This window comes from Parus major, chromosome 7 (genome assembly GCF_001522545.3).
Source record: "Parus major isolate Abel chromosome 7, Parus_major1.1, whole genome shotgun sequence".
Taxonomy (NCBI): domain Eukaryota; kingdom Metazoa; phylum Chordata; class Aves; order Passeriformes; family Paridae; genus Parus; species Parus major.
In genome coordinates, this window is record NC_031776.1 from 28,502,371 (window position 1) to 28,524,150 (window position 21,780).

The 21,780-nt window shown below is 39.0% G+C and overlaps 1 protein-coding gene across 1 annotated transcript in view; it reads right to left on the reverse strand.

The window, feature by feature from the left end:
• The window catches only part of OSBPL11 (oxysterol binding protein like 11), a 38,835-nt gene that overhangs the window by 7,964 nt on the left and 9,091 nt on the right, over positions 1-21,780 (reverse strand). Inside the window, exons 2-9 of the mRNA XM_015634868.3 lie at positions 16,030-16,098; positions 14,788-14,963; positions 13,926-14,005; positions 13,001-13,183; positions 9,063-9,264; positions 5,108-5,253; positions 2,986-3,126; positions 488-986 (exon numbers count right to left, since the gene is read on the reverse strand). Coding sequence (XP_015490354.1) covers positions 488-986; positions 2,986-3,126; positions 5,108-5,253; positions 9,063-9,264; positions 13,001-13,183; positions 13,926-14,005; positions 14,788-14,963; positions 16,030-16,098 — 1,496 coding nt within the window. The remainder of the gene's footprint in view (positions 1-487; positions 987-2,985; positions 3,127-5,107; positions 5,254-9,062; positions 9,265-13,000; positions 13,184-13,925; positions 14,006-14,787; positions 14,964-16,029; positions 16,099-21,780) is intronic.

The window sequence follows — 21,780 nt, forward strand, 5'->3', positions numbered from 1 at the left end:
GTAGCAAGTGCCTGGAATCCCCAAGTACTGGACATGATATACAGAGGACACAGAGGCTGTCTCATCTTGTGCAGTAAATACTAATAACTAAGGGAAAATTACAATTTGAAGGCAGTTACCCTTCTCTGTCCCTGAAGGTTCCAATTTTTCTAGTTAAAGAAAATCAAAATGTGCATAGGAAGATTAAGTGCCATACAGAGAAATGCAACAACAGTTCTATTTAATAAATGTCTGATGCAAATTAATTCATAAATATCAGTTTACGTCACAGTAACTGATCTTTGGCTTAAAAGTCAATATTTTATTTCCAAATAGAATCCTGATTTTTGTCAAAGCATAAACCTTTCTATTTTCCCCTCCCATTTAAAAATTTGCTGTTTACAGTAGTGACAACTTGTATCTTTTGAATATAAAATCAAATTTGCTATTAAATTACTAATATTTTAACAAACTTCTAAAATGAACAAAGGACAGAATTTACACCTACCCTCGCCAACCATTGTCACTCCTATTGACATTCCTAGGAATTTACTTTTTGTCCAGACGTGGGCATTGACACACATGTTCCTCTCTACACACTCAGCATAAAACCCTGAGACAGGAGGATGGTGGGACACTTGCTCAGCTACGAATTTCACCGTGTAATAGTCCGGCTCCGCTTGGCCTTCCGGATCTTTAGGCAGAGTTACTTGCTCTGAGGGGGAGTGAGCAGAGGAGTTGGTGCCAGCATCGGTGGCCACGTTGCTCTTGGGCATCCTCCAGGAGCAGTGGAAGGTCTCCCCGATGATGGGGTTGTAGGGCTTCTTGGCAATGGCTCCCTTGCGGCCCTCGTGGAAGGAGGTGAGGTAATACTCCACAAAGCGGATCATCCTCTCCTCGGCGCTGCTGCCGTTCGTGATGGCGATGAAGAGATCGGGGTGGGACATGAAGTCCGCGTACATCTCCAGCAATGACCGCTTCTCTAGAATGAAAGTGGGAAGAACCACCTGAAAATGAAAGAAAAGTCATAAGGCTCAAGTAAGGAAAACTGAGACAGGCATTTTATAAGAGAAGTCCTTGGGAGAAGGATTCTGTCCTTTTTTGGGACACCACACTTTCTGAGTGCACTCTCTTGTTCCTCTTGTAAGATGTGAGCAAAATACAGTGATCAGAAGTCCCAGAAAAACAATTTACAAGGAGAAAAAAAGCCCAGTGAGTAGTACTAGTAGGACTAAAGACATCAAAAGGGACTGAGCATCAGGTAAAAACCCCCAAAAACATTAAAAAGCTGCAAAGAGATACTGTGTCCCATATACCTGTGAAAGAGAAAACAAGCATGAAGGAACTCGAACTACAGCAAAGAAGGTTCAGAGTGGAAGTTAGGAAAGGTATGGTCTAATGGAGAGGAAAGCTGGGAAGCTATGCCAGCTCTGGAGAGCTTATAGAATCTCTCTCCACACAGCAACTAGGACAAGAATCCATGAGAAGCAGCATAGGATGGGTTGACTCTCTGTCTCTGAGCAGAGGTACCTTATACTTTCACAGTTACATTCAACACTACAAAAAACAGCAATCCTGTCCTTCCTGAGCCAAGGGCAACCCCCTAGAGTGAAAGGCTGTGGATATCATCAGTGTTTGCTTTCTCTGCAGTGGGAACAAGCCTCACATAGCTACACTCACATAACTGACATAACTAACTGTTGTAAACAGCAACACAGAGTGTATCTCAGCCATGAGATCAAGACAATCCATTTAAAATCATCTGCATTCAAAGAGAAAAAGCACAGACATAAGACTTAATAGACATTCAAGTTAAACTGAATATACTTGCTATGTTGTTGCAACATCAAACTTAAGTATTAAGTAGCTTTTCACTTTAGTACCCTGATATAAAGTACAATTCTAACAAATTCATTACTTGTTTTGAAATCAGGTTTATCCATTTCAGTTCCTTGCCTCCTCTGAAATAAACACAATTTTCCCCACACAGCCAAAGGTTACAAGTGGGAGACAGGCTCAATAATTTGTTCCAGCTAAGAGAAAAAGATATCCTAAATCAAATCATCAATGTAAGTGAAAGAGTGACTTAATCAGTTATCAGTTCCTAGTTTAGCAGCAGGGGTTTAAGTCTGACCCACAGACAGGGCCTGTTCACACCACCTTTTTGTTTTCTCTCTCAAGTTGTGAAACAAGTTGCACAATACAAGTGTTTCTAGAGGCTATGCAGCTAGTGTTCAAAAAACATAGGTTTAAAAAAACAATAATAATCCATAATTCCAAGAAAGAGTGTTTTCCTCATTCCATGCTACTGTAAAATCCATTTTTTATTTCAAAGTGCCTAGTGCTTATGGCAAGAAGTCTTTAAGGGAACAACTTGAACACAAGCTGGTAGCAGCCTGATTTTCCCAGATTTGCTGGCCAAGCTAATAGCACCTGAGTGTCAATTTTTCCAAGCTGCTGGCTTTTGAGATCTGCACTCAAGTGTTAAATCCAATTCTCTCCAGTGTAACTTTGTTCTTGCCTGCTTGTGAGCAAGCACAGAAATGAGAATAGGAAAGAGGCTTAAACAGGCATCTAAAGATAGATAAGGGGGAACCAAAAGAAAAATTATTTTCAGAAGCAGCACGGACACAGGTGTAGGGTTATACAAGTTGTGTGGAAAAGCATTATCAAGATAGAAAAGAGATCATGGAAGGAAAGCAGAAAGAAAAATATGAGAAGACTGTAGAAAACAGCATGAAAAGACTGAGGTTCAAACACTGGAAAGAAAACAGGCCATTACAGGAAAGGCAACAAAAACACAGTAGAAAACATAAAAAGAAGGTAACAGAAAAGACAGTCAGCACATTTCACCTGAACCTGTCTCAATCTGGGACATCATCCTGGGACCTGAAGTTGCTACTTGCCACAATTTCATACTAAGCTCAACACTGTTCAATACAGGAGTTGAGTTTTAAATGATACTTCACTTTTACTGCAGCCAGTCTTCACACCTCAATTACTTACTCTTGTTAAGTCCATGCCAAGTTTCAGCTGAGACAAAAGATGCAAGATAACACTGCGCTGCTCTTCCACTGCCCCTAGATCATCTTCCTTATCATCACAGATATCCTCCAGCTCCTCATCTGGATTTATTTCTTCAGGTTCCTGGAATAAGAGCCACAAACTTAGCACAAAGACGTAACTGGCCAGACAGTATTCAAAAAGTACTTCATATTGTATTTAACTGCCCATGTATGAAAAAAGACTAAATAAACTCCCTGCAGAGAGCTACACAATGGAATTTACTCCCAAGATAAACAACAGCTGAAGATTTTGAATGGATATGAAGATAACTCATTGCAGACTCCATCTGGAGGATTCAGGCTCAGATTTCTCACCCTCTCTCACATGGGTCATGGAAAGAAAGAAAAAAGCTTCGAAGAAATTCCTGTAAGTTTTGTGCGTTCACAGAATGTCAAGCATCTAACACATACATAGAAACAGCAAAGCAAAAGCTAGCAGCAATTCCAACCACCTCAATAACCCCCTCCACCTCCACACCACATCAGCCTTTCCAGTGCTGCCATCACTACTCCAAAGACTGTGTTGGACTGTAGTTCTGAGTTCTGTGACTACCGTCATGCCTGGTATCTCCAAGCTGCGCTTCACAAGCTTTATCATGTTGCTGTGAGTGCAAATATGTAATAGTGAAAGAAAAAAAAATAACTCAGAGTAGTTTCAATACAACAAAACCCCATGCATATTACACTGCAGGTGTTGGTGTCTGTGTAACTGAAGCAGACAGACTAGAAATTACATCTGCACTGTTGTAGCAACCAGCACAGCGCAAGCACAAAGTCAAATGCTTCAGGCAGGAGGGAGGGTGGCATTCCTAGGGCTCTGAGCTGCATCCTCCTGGAGCAAACAGCTGGAGGGAGGCAGATGCAGAAGGGAGAGGCACTGAATGCCACAGGAAGGCAGCAATATGCCTCTGCATAAGCAAAGCCCTTTGTCCTGGAACAGCTGCCCTGGCTCAAGGCAGATTTATGAACACTCAGCCATGAAAAACAGGGGGCCAAGCCCTCACACAGAGCTCAAATCCTGATGACAAGTACACAGAGGTGACTCCTTTCCAAGGATGCTATGCTGTCTGCTCTCAGAAGTAAGGGAACTGAAAATACCTATGGGGAGTGATAACACTAGTCATACCTCAAATACATTTAGTACTCAAACTGTGACTAGCTTAATTACTGAAAGGATGGAATTAAGTGATTTAGTTCAAAGCTCCCAGTTTTGTTTCATCTTTTCTTTTTTTTAACTTAATAGTAACTACTCTGACCCATTTAAAAATCTATAAACTATAGCAATTGAAAAAAATCCTTTCCATTTCGATTTTTCTGTAAGACAGCCCAGTGCTACTGCAGAGACATAAAACAGCACATTATCTTTTCACAGTTACACAGCCACAGCCAAACAACTGTGTGAAACCAACTAGCATAAAGAGGATGTAATTATGATTTTCTAGCTTAGTTAGGAAAACATGTTCTTCATCATAATCCCTGCTGGTTTTTTACTTCAGTGTTTTGCAATTCAAATCCGTTTTGTCAGTTATAATGATACAGACTGTAGCTGAAAATGATACAGACTGTAACTGTATTTCAAATGCATTAAGCCACCCTGCAGTCAAATGATGAGAGCTGCTCAGATTAAGAAAAGCAGATGCAACAAGACCTAGAAAAGAAAGGGAAATGTAATAGCTGAAGACCAGCAATTTTGTCTTTTGTCTGCTTAGGAAGTTCTTCTTGGGCCTATTTTGAGAGTGTCATGAATTTCAGTTAAGTAGTATTCCCCTGCATTTTATCTAAAACAAGTAAATAATGAAGTGCAAAAACCTATTTCAATGCCTTGCATTGCCACTCCAGTTGGCTCCCTCCACTTGACAGCAAGTTACATAAAGCAGCAAAAATGTGTTGAATAAACAAGGTAGAGAGTTTCATTTACCACAACTGTCCTCACTCCTCCAAAACAGCTAACCAAAAGTATGAGAATAACTGTCATTAAATCATTCTCACATAATATGATTGAAACATTTACAGGTATTCCTCTGAATAATTCCCCACAGAAATGGGATGTCACATTACCTTACCCTTGTTAGCTGGCAGGGCTCTGCAATGGACTGCTCTTCTCTGACAGATTCTGGCTTGTTTATCTCTGCTGGGAAATTCTGAGCTGCTCCATTTTTGAAGTGGTTTGCCAGGGAGATCTTCGGTTCCAACCAACTGATTGTCGTTCCTGAAGCAAAGGAAAGTTTGCGCTGAAGCTTGCTCATCCTCTGCAAGGTCAGTAAACAGCAGTTTCCAACAAAAGAACTAGTTTTATGGAATAAGCTGAAAGCAGCCAATTCCTCCTGCAGCCAATGCCTCCAGCAGCCACTAAACAAAGGTGGTGCAATGAGACACCACCTTCAGTGATCATTAGCACAAACACTGGGATTGGCGAGCTGTAATACATGCAACTTGGACTGGAGAAACTAGTTGGTGTCATGAAAGGTGTAATCAGACACTACAGGAGGAGCCCTGTATTATGGGAATGTTAAGCAGCCCTTACACTTTTCTTTAACTGGTACCAAAATATATATAAGAAAAACAGCTTTCCACTTATTGGCTTCTGAAACCCAGCTCTGTTCTAGACTAAAAAAACCTAAAGAAGAAGTTTTGTTGCCACTGTTTTCTCTGGAGGGGGTGCTTGTCTTTTCTTAGCTGCCGAGAAGGCAGGCACACAGTGTTGAATAAATAATAGCTGTCAAAAAAAATCAAAAAAACCCCCAAAAAAACCCCAACCTGCAGGGTTTGGAAAGCTATTACCCACCTGATGATCCCAGCATCTCTAGTTACTCTCAGTTAATTTATCAGAACGGGTCAGGTTCCTCATTAATAATACAAATGTTCCATTCTTTTTCAAAGGGTAATAAATGTACAGGTGATTCCAATCAGTTTTAACTGAAGAATATACAAACTGACAAACCTTTTTGGCTGGGTTGCAAACACAGAAATTACTAGGAAACCTGAATTTCTACCACCAGATAACAGTTCCCTGTGCTATACTAAGGTATCTGTACTACAGTGTCTGTTGTCTCTTCCCATATGATACACAATCCTGTATTTCCTGACCCCTGTTACCTGCAACTAGGTCACATCCTCAGCCAAAACAGGCAGAGTGAGCTTAATTCAGATAAACAGCAGCATTTTCACCAGGAAAATACTGGAGCAGGAAAAAAGTCCAGCTTTGCTATTGAGACAACTTTCCCACAGCCAGGTAGGTTATTTTCATCATCCATGACTCATTAATCCACTACATCATAAGAAACAAGAATTCCTGACCACACTAAATTAAAGCTATTTAAACGGAAGTTTCAAATAAGTCAAAAAGTAAGATGGTCAGAATGCTGCTGTCACACCTTTTTGAAAAGGTTTCACTTGCCTTAAAAACCTCTCCATGACATCTGCTTTCTAAGCTGTGATTTTCAACACACTAATCTCTAACTGCATGTTCGTTCTAGGCTGCATTTAATCCACACTCACTGCCTCTGTATTAGCTTGAATTCACCCAATAGCCTCCCTTTAATATTTTCTATCAGTTACATATAAAATAACCTTATTTATTACATTTTCTGTTTAAGTTTTGCTGTTAAGATGGCATTTTTGAAAGATTTGAGCTACCAGCTATATTTTAATCTTTGTGAATGGACAAGATACCACCTTAAGATTTCTCTTCCACTGGAAGAGCATATACAAATCTGTCCTCAGCTATTTTGCATAGGCACAAGCCATTCCCCTTACTTGTGACATCCTCCTCCTCTAGAGCCTTTACCAATTTCTTTTTAAACAGTTGTCAGCACTTCCTCTCTGGTACAGTACAGACCTCTTGAGTTTTCACTTCCTACATTTTTCTTCAAGAGTTGCAAATTGTTGTCACACACCACTTGTAACTGGAATTTAGGAAAAGGTGGAACTTTCTTGTTCATCTTTAAGTTTGTTATTCAGAATACATTTTGATGTGTTGGGGTAATATTCTCAGTCTTCTGATTGGGTTTTTTGGGGTTTTTTTTGTTCATTGGTTTGGGTTTTGTTTTTTTTTTGTCATCTAACAGTCTATAGTAAACTGGCACTCTTACATTATTTCTAATCCTTGGTTTTTAAGCCTGGCTTCACGAGTTGAATCAAAAGTATCCCTCCTTAGCCAACAGGAGAAATCTGAGCTAAATGGATTAAAAAAAATAATAAATTTAAAGGTTCTTGGCAATCCTTGAAAGGAACAAATGTAGTGTCTTGAGAAAGGCCACAGCAGGGGGGAGATGGAAGGTTGCAGAAAGACACAGGTATTCTTTTAATGGTCTCTTTTTAACTCTGGCCCCAGTAATGCATTCCATAATGCAATCCAATCTGCTGATCCTCTCTTCTCCATCCACCTCCCCAGGATATCACCAGAAATCTTCAAGATTTGGACATATTCAAGCAGTATTTTTAGACTTGGCCATAACAGGCAGATACCAACTATAGAGCAGTCAGTGAATTAAGCTTTTGCTCTCATGGTTTAAAAATTTAAAAACCTACACCACTTGTCAAAAAAAACCCCAAACTAAAACTATCTTAAGTTATTACAGTGGTGCTCATTGGACCCTACTTATGCCCTCAGATATAAGTCGAAAATTCATCTTCATACTGCATATGTGAAAATGCCAAAACAAAAATACTTCTCATGTGTATCTCCCACAGTTATGCATCAACAGTCAAAAAACTCAGAGACTAGGAAGAGTTCTTTCAGGATAACTTCACAGTTCAGACAAATATCTCAAGAGTTGCCATCCGGTTTTTTTATGTTTAAAATAAAATTTTGAACTGAAATACAGCAAAAAGATTTATTCAATCTATTCACATATTCTCTTTTAATGCCTCTGGTGATTTCAGAATCATAAACACTTTTTATATAGCTTTAATGTTTTTATATAACATTTTTTCATCTTGGAAGCAAAATCTATTACAGCTCTGAAATAATATGCCCTGGCAAAGCAGGCACCAAAATTACGAGAAGAATATGGGATAGATAAAGGGAGAGACAACTCATTTGTACTTTGTTACACACTTACTATATCTACTGATCTGTTGTGCAAGAGAAGTATTTGAAAATCCTAAAAACCTCACAAAAAGCCACAAAAACAAGCTGCAGAATTTACAAACAATTATGACCACATTCAGTTCCATGTACTGCACATGAATCAGGTAGAACAATTCCACTAAGCTCTTACTTGCATAGAAGTGACCAATTGTGCAGACATGGCAACTATTTGTCTGCTGCCTGCACATATTCCACACCCATCAGCAGCAGGGTTTGGGAGCTTCTGTTTGTTTTTTGGAGTGGTCAGTTGTTTATTAAAAGAGATTTTCTATTTTTCTCAACCTTTAAGCAATTTTCATTGACTAGTCTATTCTGGCCTCAGACTAGAATACAACACATTTCTTTAGACTGTGGTTTAGAATAAGGCAGTAACTCAAAATAAGAACACTGATATTTAACTAATATTAGTAACAACCAGTGCAAATTCAGAGTTTTGTATTTTAATGCTTAACTAGAAATGGAAGCTACATTTAAATAAGTGTATAATAAATACTTACAATAGGTAATCAGTGTGCAAAAAAAGAATTAAAAAAGCATGACATTTGGCAGAGTTGTAGTGGACACCACATGTCCTAGAATCTGCAATCCTATAAAATTCCCCTCCACTATTAGAGTTATATCCCAAAGGCAGCCTTCATGTTGGGGTGCCTTACATGGTTTATTCTGTAGTGAGATGTTGTACAACAATTAGATGTCACATTTATGCAGCTGCTGCCATAGACTTCCTGATAAAATAAGTGATTAAAAAATGTATATTCAACATGCACAGGGTTCCACCCAACACAAACAAGTTGGAGTCTGGAAAAATTCACAAGAAACCAGGCAGTCATCAGTTTTCTTTGCCCATGTGGAACAAACATTTTTGCATGAAGGAAGGGATTTGTATTTGTTACAGAGCTCTGCTCCCTGTGAGCACCTATACCCACCTGCTGGTAAGGATCCCTTTTGTTGAGAAGCATGTTGTAACTGGAGAATATGGAAACAGTCATTTAAGCAGTTCATGGTTGCCATGGAAGTTGCTTTGAGCATCAATAGGTCCTGATCCAAGGATGTAAGGTGACCGGAGGCAGGAAGGCATTCTATGCTCCTGATCAAATCTCTCTGCTGGCCCTCAGCCTGAGACATCATCTGTCAAACAAAACAGTCACTTATCAGGTGGTAGAAGTGTTGTGTAATACCAGTTCAGCTGTGCACACAGAGGACCCCAAAAGGCTTCAGAACAGTAATAAAACTACAAGGTAACAGATGTAAACATATGTAAAAAACAGAAACGTATGTAAAATTAACTGTACTTTTTTATTGACTGTGAGAGCTACTACTACAACAGAGTCATTAAATACATGATGAATCTACTCACAAAAATACATGGCACTTTATTAACAAGCAAAAGAATATGAAAGTGGCTTTAAAAAAAAAGGCAAAGAGGAATTTGAACAAGATACTTGTTGCAGTAAATATCAAACTTTCATGCCTAGTTGATAGGGATGAGGTGAGAGGGGAATAGCAGGATTACAAATATATGAAAAATATAAAAGCTAAAATCCTAAGGCATCACCACATACACTCTGTATGAGAAGTAACTAAGCTCTGTGCTCTGCACAGCCTGCAATAGGATCTACTGTCTGTGGGTATCAAGATTTTTTTTCACTCCCTACAATCAGAGGTGCAGTACTTTAACAGAGAAGACCTCATTTTGGCTTAAACCATAAAGGATCTTCATTTACTGTCTCCACTGACACCACACTGATTATCACTATCTCAGCGTTTACTTTGCAGGGAAAGAAGAAAAGCCAGCAGGATTTTCACCTTCATTCTGTGTTCAGATTGCAGCTGTCCTGACCTGTTACCATTGTTCTCCCTGCTCTCCCCCAAGCTCCTTTCCTGCTTCACACAGAGCTCCACACCCCTACATCACAGAATCTTCAACAGCACATCTGCCCACATGAGGTACAGGGGCAAAGCACACCAGCCATCAAGCAGCACTTTCCTCTTTATACTCACAGAAACAAAATATTACCTGATTTTGAATCACAAGGATGAAAGCAAATTCCTACACATGCTAGTCCCCTTTCTGGAGAGGAACAACAAACAGCAGCCATGTAACTGGGCAGCACTACTCTGCAATCATTACAAGTTCTGATAGTGAAGGTAAACGTAAGGACAGATTGATTTAGAAGGGCAGCACCAGAATTTCTTTAAAAAACCTTTAAAGAATCGTGCATTTAACTGCTATGGCACTATGTAGCTTTTTCATTCCAATTATTTAATTCCCAATCCTAGCAGTACCTGACTGATTATTTTTTTTCAGTACTACTACCTGCAATCCCTTCCAGGAACTGCTTTTAAGATTTTATACAATTCTTAAGGAACACGTATTCATCCAAATTCATACTATGTGATCTTTAGAACTTTTAAGGGCATGGCTCTGTAGCATGAGAAGCTGTGAATTTACAGAGCATTGGCTCTTTAAATGTGGTGTTAACTGTGCAGAGACAGCCTTAGCATATACCAAGAGCAACAGGGCAGAAAGCTACTAAAATATTTAGTTATAGATAGCCTTGCCTATACAAATACACCAGCTGCTATCACAACATGTGTTTGATTTTTCTCCAGCCACAAACGTGATAAAAGCCTTTGTGTGCATTTTTTTCCCAACTTTGAAAAAGTGTGTTGGCTTAAAAAGAAACCCACACAAAAACCCTACAGATAATTAGTTGACAAATCACCACAATCCTTCTGGTGACCTTTACTGTTAGTAATTCACCATGTGGTAGGCCCCAAGCACTTCATTCCTGGACAGACCAGACAATAGGACAAGCCATGAAGTTCAAATAGGCACATCTTCCCTTTCAAAGAACACACTTTGAACAGTCCTAAGGCTTTTCCTATTTATACACTCAGCTTTGGGGAAAAAAAATGTAGTGCCAGGAGAAGAAAAGCACAGTGACTAAAAGTCCAAAATCTTGGAAAAATACACATTGTTCACAACACAAAATACAAAATTGTTCTCACTTTGCAAACACACAGACACCTCCATTAGGTGCAAGTTAGCAAAAAGATCTTAAACCTCTTCCTTTGCACAGTAACCACGTCAGCATCATGACATATATTCAGCCAAGAACAAGGGGAAGTTAAAGGGAAAGGGACTGACAAGAAGACCCAGGTACAGTGCAGTGCATGGGAAAATCAGAAATGGTCACAATGTAGCAGAGACTTTCAAAGAAGTTGCTCTTCTCACAGCTTTTCAAAATGAATTTCTAAGTGTTCAAGCTGTACCATGTTCAGGGGTAACAGGCAAGTACCTGCCCTTCAGTATTTTAATTATATCTAAAAAAACCCAGGCATTGTATCTAACAAGAATTTTAGCTTAAAAAAGGCAAGCAAACTAATTTTAACATTCAGAAGAGCCGGTACTACAGAGGATTCTTCCTCTGTGCAGGTCAAGTTTTTAAGTTGATAAATAATCATGCTGTGCCACCAAACTCAGCAGCAATCAAAAGAGCAGGAATAGCTTCCTGTGCCCTTTGTAATGCCAGGAAAAGTCATTCCACTTTATCCCAATTACAGGACACAAGCCACTGCTTCAGTGCCCCAGCTCACACATACTCCTCTTTCCTCCTTGAAATTTTGAATGCCATAATGGTGTTTGAAAATTCAAAAACTGAAAAAGCCATTTCTGAAACATTTTTATTTTCCTAAGTACCTTGCAGCGCTTCACACATCTCTGCATTAGCACTATAGGAGACTTTACTGCTCTAAGAGGATAAAAACAGGATGGCAGCAATTACCCTTTTGCGAGAGATCTGCAAGAACAGTTTGCTGTGGAGAGAGATTCACAGACTCTAAGGTTTAAAGAGGCACTCACTTTGTATAAGCTACTGAATAATTACACCTTAGTACCTGATATAAATCAGGTCACAATGACAGCATGCCATACCAGTGAAACTATCTGCAACATCCATTTACTGGAGAACTTACCACAGTGCTCAGCCACATATTTTAAGGTTAATGAGGTTCACTCTTCTATTCCAGTTTGTCTAAGTTCAATTTCTAGCTATTCACACTTCCTGTATCTTTATTTGCTAAATTAAAAAGCCCTCCATTAGAGACTTACTTTTGCCAAGAAATGTATCACACCACACTAATTACAGTTAACATTAAAATACTCATTAACATAATACTACCACTAAGTAACACAGGTCAGCAATGCGTTATCTTTAGATAGGCAAGATCCACCCTGGAATTATCCACAAGCTAAAATCAACCAGTAGTCAGTTTGTTCTATCAGTCAAGATGGAAAGGTAATTATTTCTGGATTTTTCTCCCAAAATACACCTGAACATATAGTGAAAAAAACCCCAGGTGTCTGAATTGCTCTCTGTTCAGTCATATCCATCCCAAGACAATTCATCTAAATAAATCAGCATACCAGAAAATGGTATTAGCATTCTGAAATATCAATCAAGAACAACTTCTCTTAGCCATGAGAGATACAAGCACAGCTTAGTCAGTTCTTCTATAGCTTCTCATGGGAAGAAAAATGTACAATAGTATCATAGTATGTGCTGTTACACCCCTTAAGGATACTCCCTTGTCACTTGTAGAGCTACAACTTGTAAGACTGAGATATGGTTCTACCTTCAGCATCAAGACACTACTGCAGAGTACAAAAATCACTGAATATATACCATGTATTTCTACAATTAGCCAGGGCAAATTACTTATCCTCACACAGCTGTGCAATAATAGCTTAGGACATGCTACTAACCATATATCCAACTAAGAATAGCAGGTTTCTCCACAACCTTACAAATAACACCACAGCTCTCTCAGAAAACTGTAAGGGAATTTAAAGTATACAAACCTCTCTAACATCTACAAGGTGATCTGGCTGCATAATGGGAACTCTTTTTCCCGTTGGCAATCTGTGATGTCCAACATTGAAGAAGGAAACTGCATTTTGACTGGGTCTTCTCTGCACACCAGGAGAGTTGGCACTTCCTTGGGATGCAAGAGAGAAGCTGCGAGATTTCAGAGGAGGGTTGTTCTAGTGAATAAATAAGCATATTGAGAAACATTTACAATTAATCCTAATAACCAGCAAGTTCTAATGTGAAAGATACAGCAGAACAGTTGAATTTTTAATTTTTTATAGAGCAAGGAAAGATGGCAAAGCTCTAATAATGTATTAGTAGCAAATGCTAAATATTCTCCACTGTCTACTTCTAGGTGCCCTCTTTTATAGTCTAATTAAGAACAATCTGTATCAGTAAGTATCACTTCTCTGACTTGAAGATCAGTCCTTGTTCTGCAACAGCACTAGAAATTGACTCCTAACAGATCCTGCAGAGATAGAGCTGACATTTAAAAAAATGGAAATTCATTTAGAGCTATTAATTCAACTTATCTCTTACAACAAAACTAGCTATAAGATGTTGATTGTTACTTAAAAGCAAGATTTTATTCAGGTATTAGAATGGTGTTAGGGCAATCAGGAGGTTCTGTGAAATACACTATATACATACCCACCACATGGTTAGCAAATACAAACAGTACTCAGATAGAGCATTGAGGATGTTTTTCTCAAACATGGAATTCATCCTAAATTTATTGGTGGGCTGCTGAGTGGTTTTTAGAAAAGTAGGGGCTTAAAAAAAGAAAAGAAAAAAAAAAAAAAAAAGAAAAGGAGTATTATTTCCAAAATGGAAGGGCTTCAATAACACTGAAGCTGTATTTGCACCTGCTTCTATCACCAGCCTGAGTTTTGCCCATGAGAGCATCAGTCATACCTTTCCAATAGCTTCTGTGTGATGCTGTGTGCATATCTGTAGCCTGCTAACCCAGTGCTGTCGCTCTTTAGCATCAGTAGCTAATAAAAGCAAACCAAAAGGATTCTGTTAAATGAAGACATTTCAAATTATGGGCAAAAATGACTGCTTAATTCTTAAAAAATCACAAGACTAACAGTGCAAAGTAATTTATTTTTAATAAAAAACTCATTTGACTGTAATAACTATAATGTTAAGTCAAGTTCAACATAAATAGTATATACTTTCTTCTTTTTTATGCTATTTTTAGTGTAACAAAATGAATTAAACATCAACAAACCACAACTGCCTTGTAATCTAACAACATGAAACATTTTCCTGGAATAAGAGTAAGATACTCCAAATTAGAAAATTACAGCAAGTCTTCAAGGGAAGAAATACTCAAAGTTATAAGCCTAGATTTCTGCAGCCTACAAAATCAGAGGATGGCCTTTTATAACCACCATAAGGTGGCTAACAAACCGAATGTTAGGAATAATTAAATTCTCTGTGAGCATCACCACAGTATTGCTACCTACACCAATTTAGAAAACTTTGAATCAGTACAATTTAAGGATACTATACATGAAGATTAAATCCCATTCTACACATATGAATTCTTTTGAAGGTCATCAAACCCAAGTGTTACGGAACTATCCATAAATAAGGACCATTTCTAGCTGAACAGTGGGATGGAAGTTTTGAACATAATTTTCATGGCAGCACTTTACCAACCAGGTTGTCTCACTTTGGCCCTGCAGCCAGGTCCAGCCATGCAGCCCCAGGTGAGAGCCAGGACTGTCCTCTAGTGGAAGGATCCCCTGCCCAAGAATCCAGGTCTTACCTCTTAGTTTATACTGCTCCCCACTGGCAGCGTTGACTGTGAAGGTGTGAGAGTCTTCATCACTGGGTGAAATGACAGCTCCAGCCAGCTGCAGGGTGCCTCTGGGCTTCAGATGTCTAGACTGCTCATTCACAAAGTATTCCAGCAGGCCAGCATCATTGTTTAACACAAAAAACCTGCAAGGATAACAAAGCAAATACACTGAATAAAATCAGCTCCTTTTCCTTTTTTTTTTTTTTTTTTTGTGCAGGTGGTGGTACTGGGAGAAGTCACTATTCTCATTACAAGTTCACACAGATGGGATTGGGACTAAAAGACTTGTGTCAGGAAAACCTTAAACATGTGAGTTATGTCCCCAAAATGGCACAGAAATTAATTTCTTGGCATTTTTTTTCTCAGAGCACAAGGACTGCACAACAAAACAACATGCCCACAGAAGAACACTATTGCAAGATTTTGGGAAACAAAAGTAATATCATGAATCATTAGGGCCTAATAAATCCTTAAACTACATACATTAAGAATAAAACACCCCAGATACAAAGGTGCTGAAATACAAAACCATGAAACTGAAGCAATTACAGATTTTTTTTTTTTTAATGGAACTGAACATTAAGCTTCAAGTTCCACTTGAGTTTAATGCTGAGAATAATGACACAAGTCACTCCATGCCAGGGGCAGCACAGGTGGCACAGTGTGGTACACTAAAGACTTGTCTCTCCAGCATTAATTTGGTTGCAATGTGCTGCTCTAGGAACAACATTAAACAAGAAATCTGACAACAGAATTTCACTTGACACAGAAAATCAAGTTATTCTAGGGGAGACAACATCCTGGGGAAAGGGAAAAGCCTGCCTGAGTTTGAATTTACAGTAATAAAGTCTTAATTTTTTTAAGTGATAGCATTATTTGGCACAAAGGTGAAAACTCAGCAGAAAACACAAAGACAATATTTTTTAATGGAAAAGGAGAAAAAACCTAATGCTTTTTACACATACAAATATAGGCTACTAAATGACTTAAGTGTTTTATATTGCCTATGCCTTTTTTATATTCATGCCTTAATACAGATATTATTCATCTACACATTAACTTAACCTACACTGAGAAAAGTAGAAGATTCTTGCATAAAGTTTGCCTACTGGAAAAAGGGAAATCTAAATATTATTAAAAAAATCAGAAACATGTTCATTTGGATGCTGCAGAGACCAACATTACTAAAAAGCACCATAAAAGACTTACCGATATTGCCAACCAGTGACAAGATTGGTGTATTTCATTAAGTAGCCACAAATATTTTCCATGTGATCACTATCAAAAGAGAAAAGCAATCAGACAATACCAAACATGTTTTAGATCCTCCCAGCTTCTGACCATCTTTATTCATTTTATGTTCATTTTTAGAATGTCACTATCAATTTAGTAAAGATACACTTTAAAGCTTTTCCAGTCTTGTTCCAAAAATAGTTTCTTACGACAATTTAACCATAATTACTGAATTCCAAATAATTTCAAACCATTATTAGCTGAACCAATTCAACAGGCACTTCTAGACACATTTTTACAGGTTTCATGTAATTAAAGACTTTATCCATGCTGCTTCTGCTTCCGGCTCTCTCTTCAAAATAAACTCTGTGCTTTTGGACTCCTGAACAAAACTTTCACTAGCTTATTAAGAGACCCCTGGATCACAGCCACCAACCTAAACAGTCTGTAGCTACTCCTACATCAGTGTGGTGTTCTTAATCCCTCTTGTCCAGCATCCTTTCCCCTACACAGTCATGCTCCTGAACAGATGTTCTACCGAACACAACATGCAAGTGTAGCTCACATCAACATATTCTGAAACCTTAACCAGAAGCCAAAACATCTCCTCCTCCAGCCTGATGAGAAAATCCAGTAGTTTCTCCTTCAAAGATTCGACTTGCAACATCCACCAAAAGTGAGAATCCACCAAAGACACTTGGCATGGAGATTTAATATCACTATAGGCAAAATACATTACCATTTCTGAAAATCGATTGCCCTAAATAAGGCCTACAACTACCATGGCTACAAATTACTCACTTTAAGACCACAGTTTAAAGACCACTTTATGCTGTACATTCCCATAAACATAGAAATGCCACCTCAGTGCCCTCACCTCACAGTAGGTCATAATCCTACACTGAAGAACACACTCTCAATAGACAATTCCAGATCCAACATGAGAAAAAAGTTCCTATTATTACAAAGAAGAATTGAAACAATGACCCAAATATCAGACAGTATTTGCTTCTTCAAAATAAATTTGTCTTTAATCTTACTTAAATTTTAAATTAAAATTTCTGTAGGCTGTAGTACATTGAAGATGAAATGAAATTATTCAGAATCCATTGGAGCAGCAGCAACCTGTCTTGGTTGTTAAATGGACAAAGTAGCCCCATGTCAGCAAAAGGGGAAAAGTGGGAAAAATAGGACTATGAGAGACAAGGGATCATCTCCATTAGTGGGTTTTGGTTGCAAATAGAGTTGGGCTAAGTACTGGGGAAAATTCCAAATAACAGCTGAAGCTGCTGTCTGCACCTCATTTATAGACACTATCACCATATTAATTAGATATCTGACAATTTGATAAATATAACATGTTACACTGTTTCATCTCAAAGGAAGCTATTTAGGGTGACACTAATGAAAACAGCCACAGAGCAAATCACACCCATTAAATGATACAACACAAGCCAAGAGATATAAGAATGTACATTTTCTGAAGAAAAAAAAAAACAAGCTGCTGATTTTTAATGTTACTTTTAAAAGCAAAAATATGTGTCCTAGCTATTACAGCAGCCATTAGTATTACAGTAATATCCTGCAATGGAGAGCAGCCAGCAGGACTATCTAGGAATTTAATTTCTAATAGCTCATTAAGTGGTACTACAGATAAAAATAAAACCAAGGAGAGCAGAGGGTGTTGTATATTTTAAATGTACAGAGAAGCTAAAGGAGACATAATCAAACTCATCCTCTGCAGACGCCTCTCATTTGTTATTATTGGCATACAAGGGAAGTACAGTTTAGACTTGCTCACTGTCTTAATTTAGCTGAAAATTATGAGATTGCATAGTCATAAAAATGCATGAGCTTGGGTTTTAATCATCTGAAAATTGTCCCTAGTCACAGCTAATTGTTTTTCAGCTCTAGTGAATGCAAGCTACGCCCTTGCTTTTCAGTGAGACACTGTACATAGCCCTACACATTCAGGCTACAGCCACTGCACACCCATTAAGTAATGTGCCTAAACCACAGGTACCTTTAACAGAACCCAAGAAAAATCAGGAAGGTAAGTTCAGACTGCACTGAATGCAGCAGGACTATGTGGATGAAGGACTATGTATATGGAAGTCCATTCATCTGACAAGGGTAAATTAAACAGCCTTTGATTAAAATCATTTGACCTCTGGGGTTTATTTGGGTGTGACAGATAAAATAGATGATTTTGTCATGCAAAAAAAAGGCACTGTAGAAGGGAGTGCAGCTCTTCTGGTGATGTAGTTCCACATCCAATGACCATCACATTTTGCCATCATCTGCATGGTCTTTTCCACTTAGATTTTCACCTTGTTTAGACCCAAACATCTCCAAATGCCTCCTCTTCAATAATTTATATCTCTAAGCTCATCAGTCCTGGAGGGTTCAGCTGAAAGGCTTTGAGAACAGTGCTCCATGGAAGTCTGAGGAAGTGACTAAGAACTAATATTTCAACATTTGAACTAAGGCTTATTTTTAAATAAGTGAAAATTATATACACTAAAGAAATCTAAACCCACTCTGCAAATTGCAGCTCACAAAAAAGTAAATTCTATAACTGTACATAAACCCATGACAGAACTACAGTTAACCTCCTAATCTTCTTCTGCATGTATGAATACAGAAAAATGTTCTCAGTATTATTTATGAGCAAGTCCAGGGATTGTAACTAAAGCATTTCTTCAAGAATTTTAAGATTAGTGCCTCCACAGCATGAGTTAAACCAAGATATTTGCTGTTGCTAAAGCAGTGATGTAAGGCAGTCCAGTTAACATTAAAAAAAAAATACAAAAACACACTCAACCCAAAGAAAACCCAGTAACATTTCACTAGTATGGAACTGACAGCCAAATGACAGCCATCTACAGAGCACTACAGAAAGCTTGAACCTCAACCTCTGAGAACAAGAGGTTGAGGTTCAAGCACTGGCTCTGCTCACAGATAGCTCATAAAATATGAGTAAGCCCCTACTGTTGTTTCATTGGAAACACCGCTGGCAAAAGCTGTCTCAAAGTCACCAGCGTACTTCAAAAGTCTGCAAAATTTCTGACATAGGGGTTTTTGACTTCTAGAAAACAGATTTCAAAAGTGAACTTGACACAAAACACTGAACAACCTAACACTGACAGTGAGGGTTGGCTCCCTTGGGATCCTTCCTGATTTTCAGAATCCCTTTGCATTCACACTGCTGCCTACATGCACGTACATGTACCTATGGGTATGTGTGTCTTTCCATAGCCAAGATGCTGTTGGTGCTATTTAAAATGCTCACCACAGTCTCAGATTGTCAGAGGAATAGCAACAGCTCAGCAACAGTGAGTCAACAATCCCTAAAGGCCCTATTCCTGTCGAAATTCACATGTCCTGTCAAAGAAAGGAAATGTTGCAACAGACAGATCACAGTCTTAAGGACATGAAAAAAAAAAAAAGATTTTAACTTTTGCTAGACTACTTTAAGTGAGGATATTGTACAAATCACAATCTAGAAAAAAATTATGCAGAACACGATACATCTAAACTCTAGCCCAGCAACATCTACCACCTCCCAAAACCTGTGGTTTTCTCCCAAAGGCTGAACACCATTGAATTTGACTGTCCACTTATCACAATGTTTTAGTTTATAAATACTGTGAGAAGAACTGAAACTGTCCTTAGAAACAAATGACAGACATCTGAGAACAATTACACATCGGTTCATATTCTTCCCACAAAATTATCCCTCCCTTACATCAAAGATGTTTGCCATAAGCCAGATTTCTACATATCTATGTGCTATAAAAAAAATATAATAGGAATAAAAGATTCACAAAGTCTCACTGTTAGCTTATTTATCCTTCTCTAGTTTTACTTGTCCTTTCCTAAACTGCAACAGCTGCTTGGGCCTTGCAGGGTGGTCTCCTGTCCTGGGGAAGAAAGAAGACAGTGACAATCAGGCTAAATTCCCCTGTATCCTGTTTACGTGCAGCACCCGAGCTTTGGACGCAGATACTGAGGAACAGTAGTCCCATAATGACGTCTTTCAGGAGCTTCTGCCAAGACACCCAGGCTCACACCTGACAAGTGCTGGGCCAACATTTTCTCTGAGAAGCAGTAGCAAAGCAAAAGGCTTCACCAACCTTTTTTCATACCACTCCTGTGTAGGTTTCCATGAAAGCCCCACTGAAAAAAAACCTAGCAGCAGCACAAAACCTACACCCATCGGGAAAGCAGTTACAGAACAGTTCCAAGACTGCCCTTCAGATGATTTTAATTTAGCTGGGACCCAGCACCACGTGGGATGCTTTAAGCAGCCAAGTCTCTGAAGACCCAACAGCTGTCTGAAGAGCAAACGCAGCGGCCAAAGGCTTCCCCACTGACTTGTGTAAGGCCTGACTTCAAGTGGTGGCTGACTATGTGTGGATTTGTTGCCAGCAGGAAGGATGACCAGGAGTCTGGAGCCCACAAAGACATCAGGGAGGGCTCCTGAAGGGGGATCCAGCCTCCAGAGCTCCCACAAGCACTGTTATGACAGTGCCTTTGGTCTCTGGCCAAGGGAAGATGCTCCTTTCTACTGAGCTCACAGCAAGATGCAAAACTCCGGTGAAAGAGACTCTTCATATTAAAAGCTAGCAGAGTATAAAAGAAAATGAAATAAAGAAATGAGGATTGTAACAGAGCAAAATAATGAGAGATTTCAACTATATAGTTTGGAAAAAGCAGTGACCATTTTCACTGAACTTGTTCATTTCTATTTGCCCACAGGTTCACTGTTGGCAATGGCTTGCTTTTTCCTCACTGGGCTCTGCAAAGTGCTTATGTACAGTGCAGATTCCCCTTTCCTTACATGGAGGGGCAGGCAGTGGCGAAGAGAAAGGGGAAAAAAAATCCAAATAGCTGTGTCAGCATAGAACACTTCAGGCATATCTACTGCAACTGCAAGAAACCAGCACCAAGTTAAGCACACTCCAACTCCACAGCTCTGTGGTGCAGGAGCAGGTTCCCCAGTAAACCCAACCAGGTAAGGCAGTAGCATCAAACACCTCTCCTTTTCCAAGCAGCTTTTGGAAGAAAGAAAGGAAAAAAACCTATCCTTGCTTTGCAACTCACCAGGAGTGCTCTATAGTCACCTGTGAAGGGGCAGCAAAGCTCCTGCTCTTCAGCTCATGTGTTTGACTACTCAATTATCCAAAAACAAGTGCAAGGAAAAGAGGTCCGACATCATAACAAGAACATCTGGAGGATACTGAAGAACACCCCTTGGCTCCAAGTATGCCAGCAATACACACACCCTCATTAGATAGAAAAATTTCTCTTCACATGCACTCTTGTAAATCTTTGGGAGGACAGACAAGCATTGGAAGAGCAGCATGGAGTTGCCACAAAGAAAAGGTGTAGCAGAACCAAAATGAGCCATCAGCTGTCCATGATTCTGGCATAATGCAGCCAGCCTCCCAACCCCTGGGGTAAGGAGCTCTTCCACTGCCACTGTCCCGAGCCCTTGCTCTCAACACAACAGCTGTACTGGCACCTCAAGTTCTATCGGTACTAGTTCACAATCAAGCTAACAGGTTGGTTTTTTAAACCATCTTAACTAAATTTGTGTTCTATTCTCCTCTTTACAGCATTAATGGCACAGGTCAATCACATACAAATGAAACTACTGTAACACTTTGGCATCGTAGCAAGTAGAAGACAATATTTAATTAATAAGTAGCAAAACACTGTTCT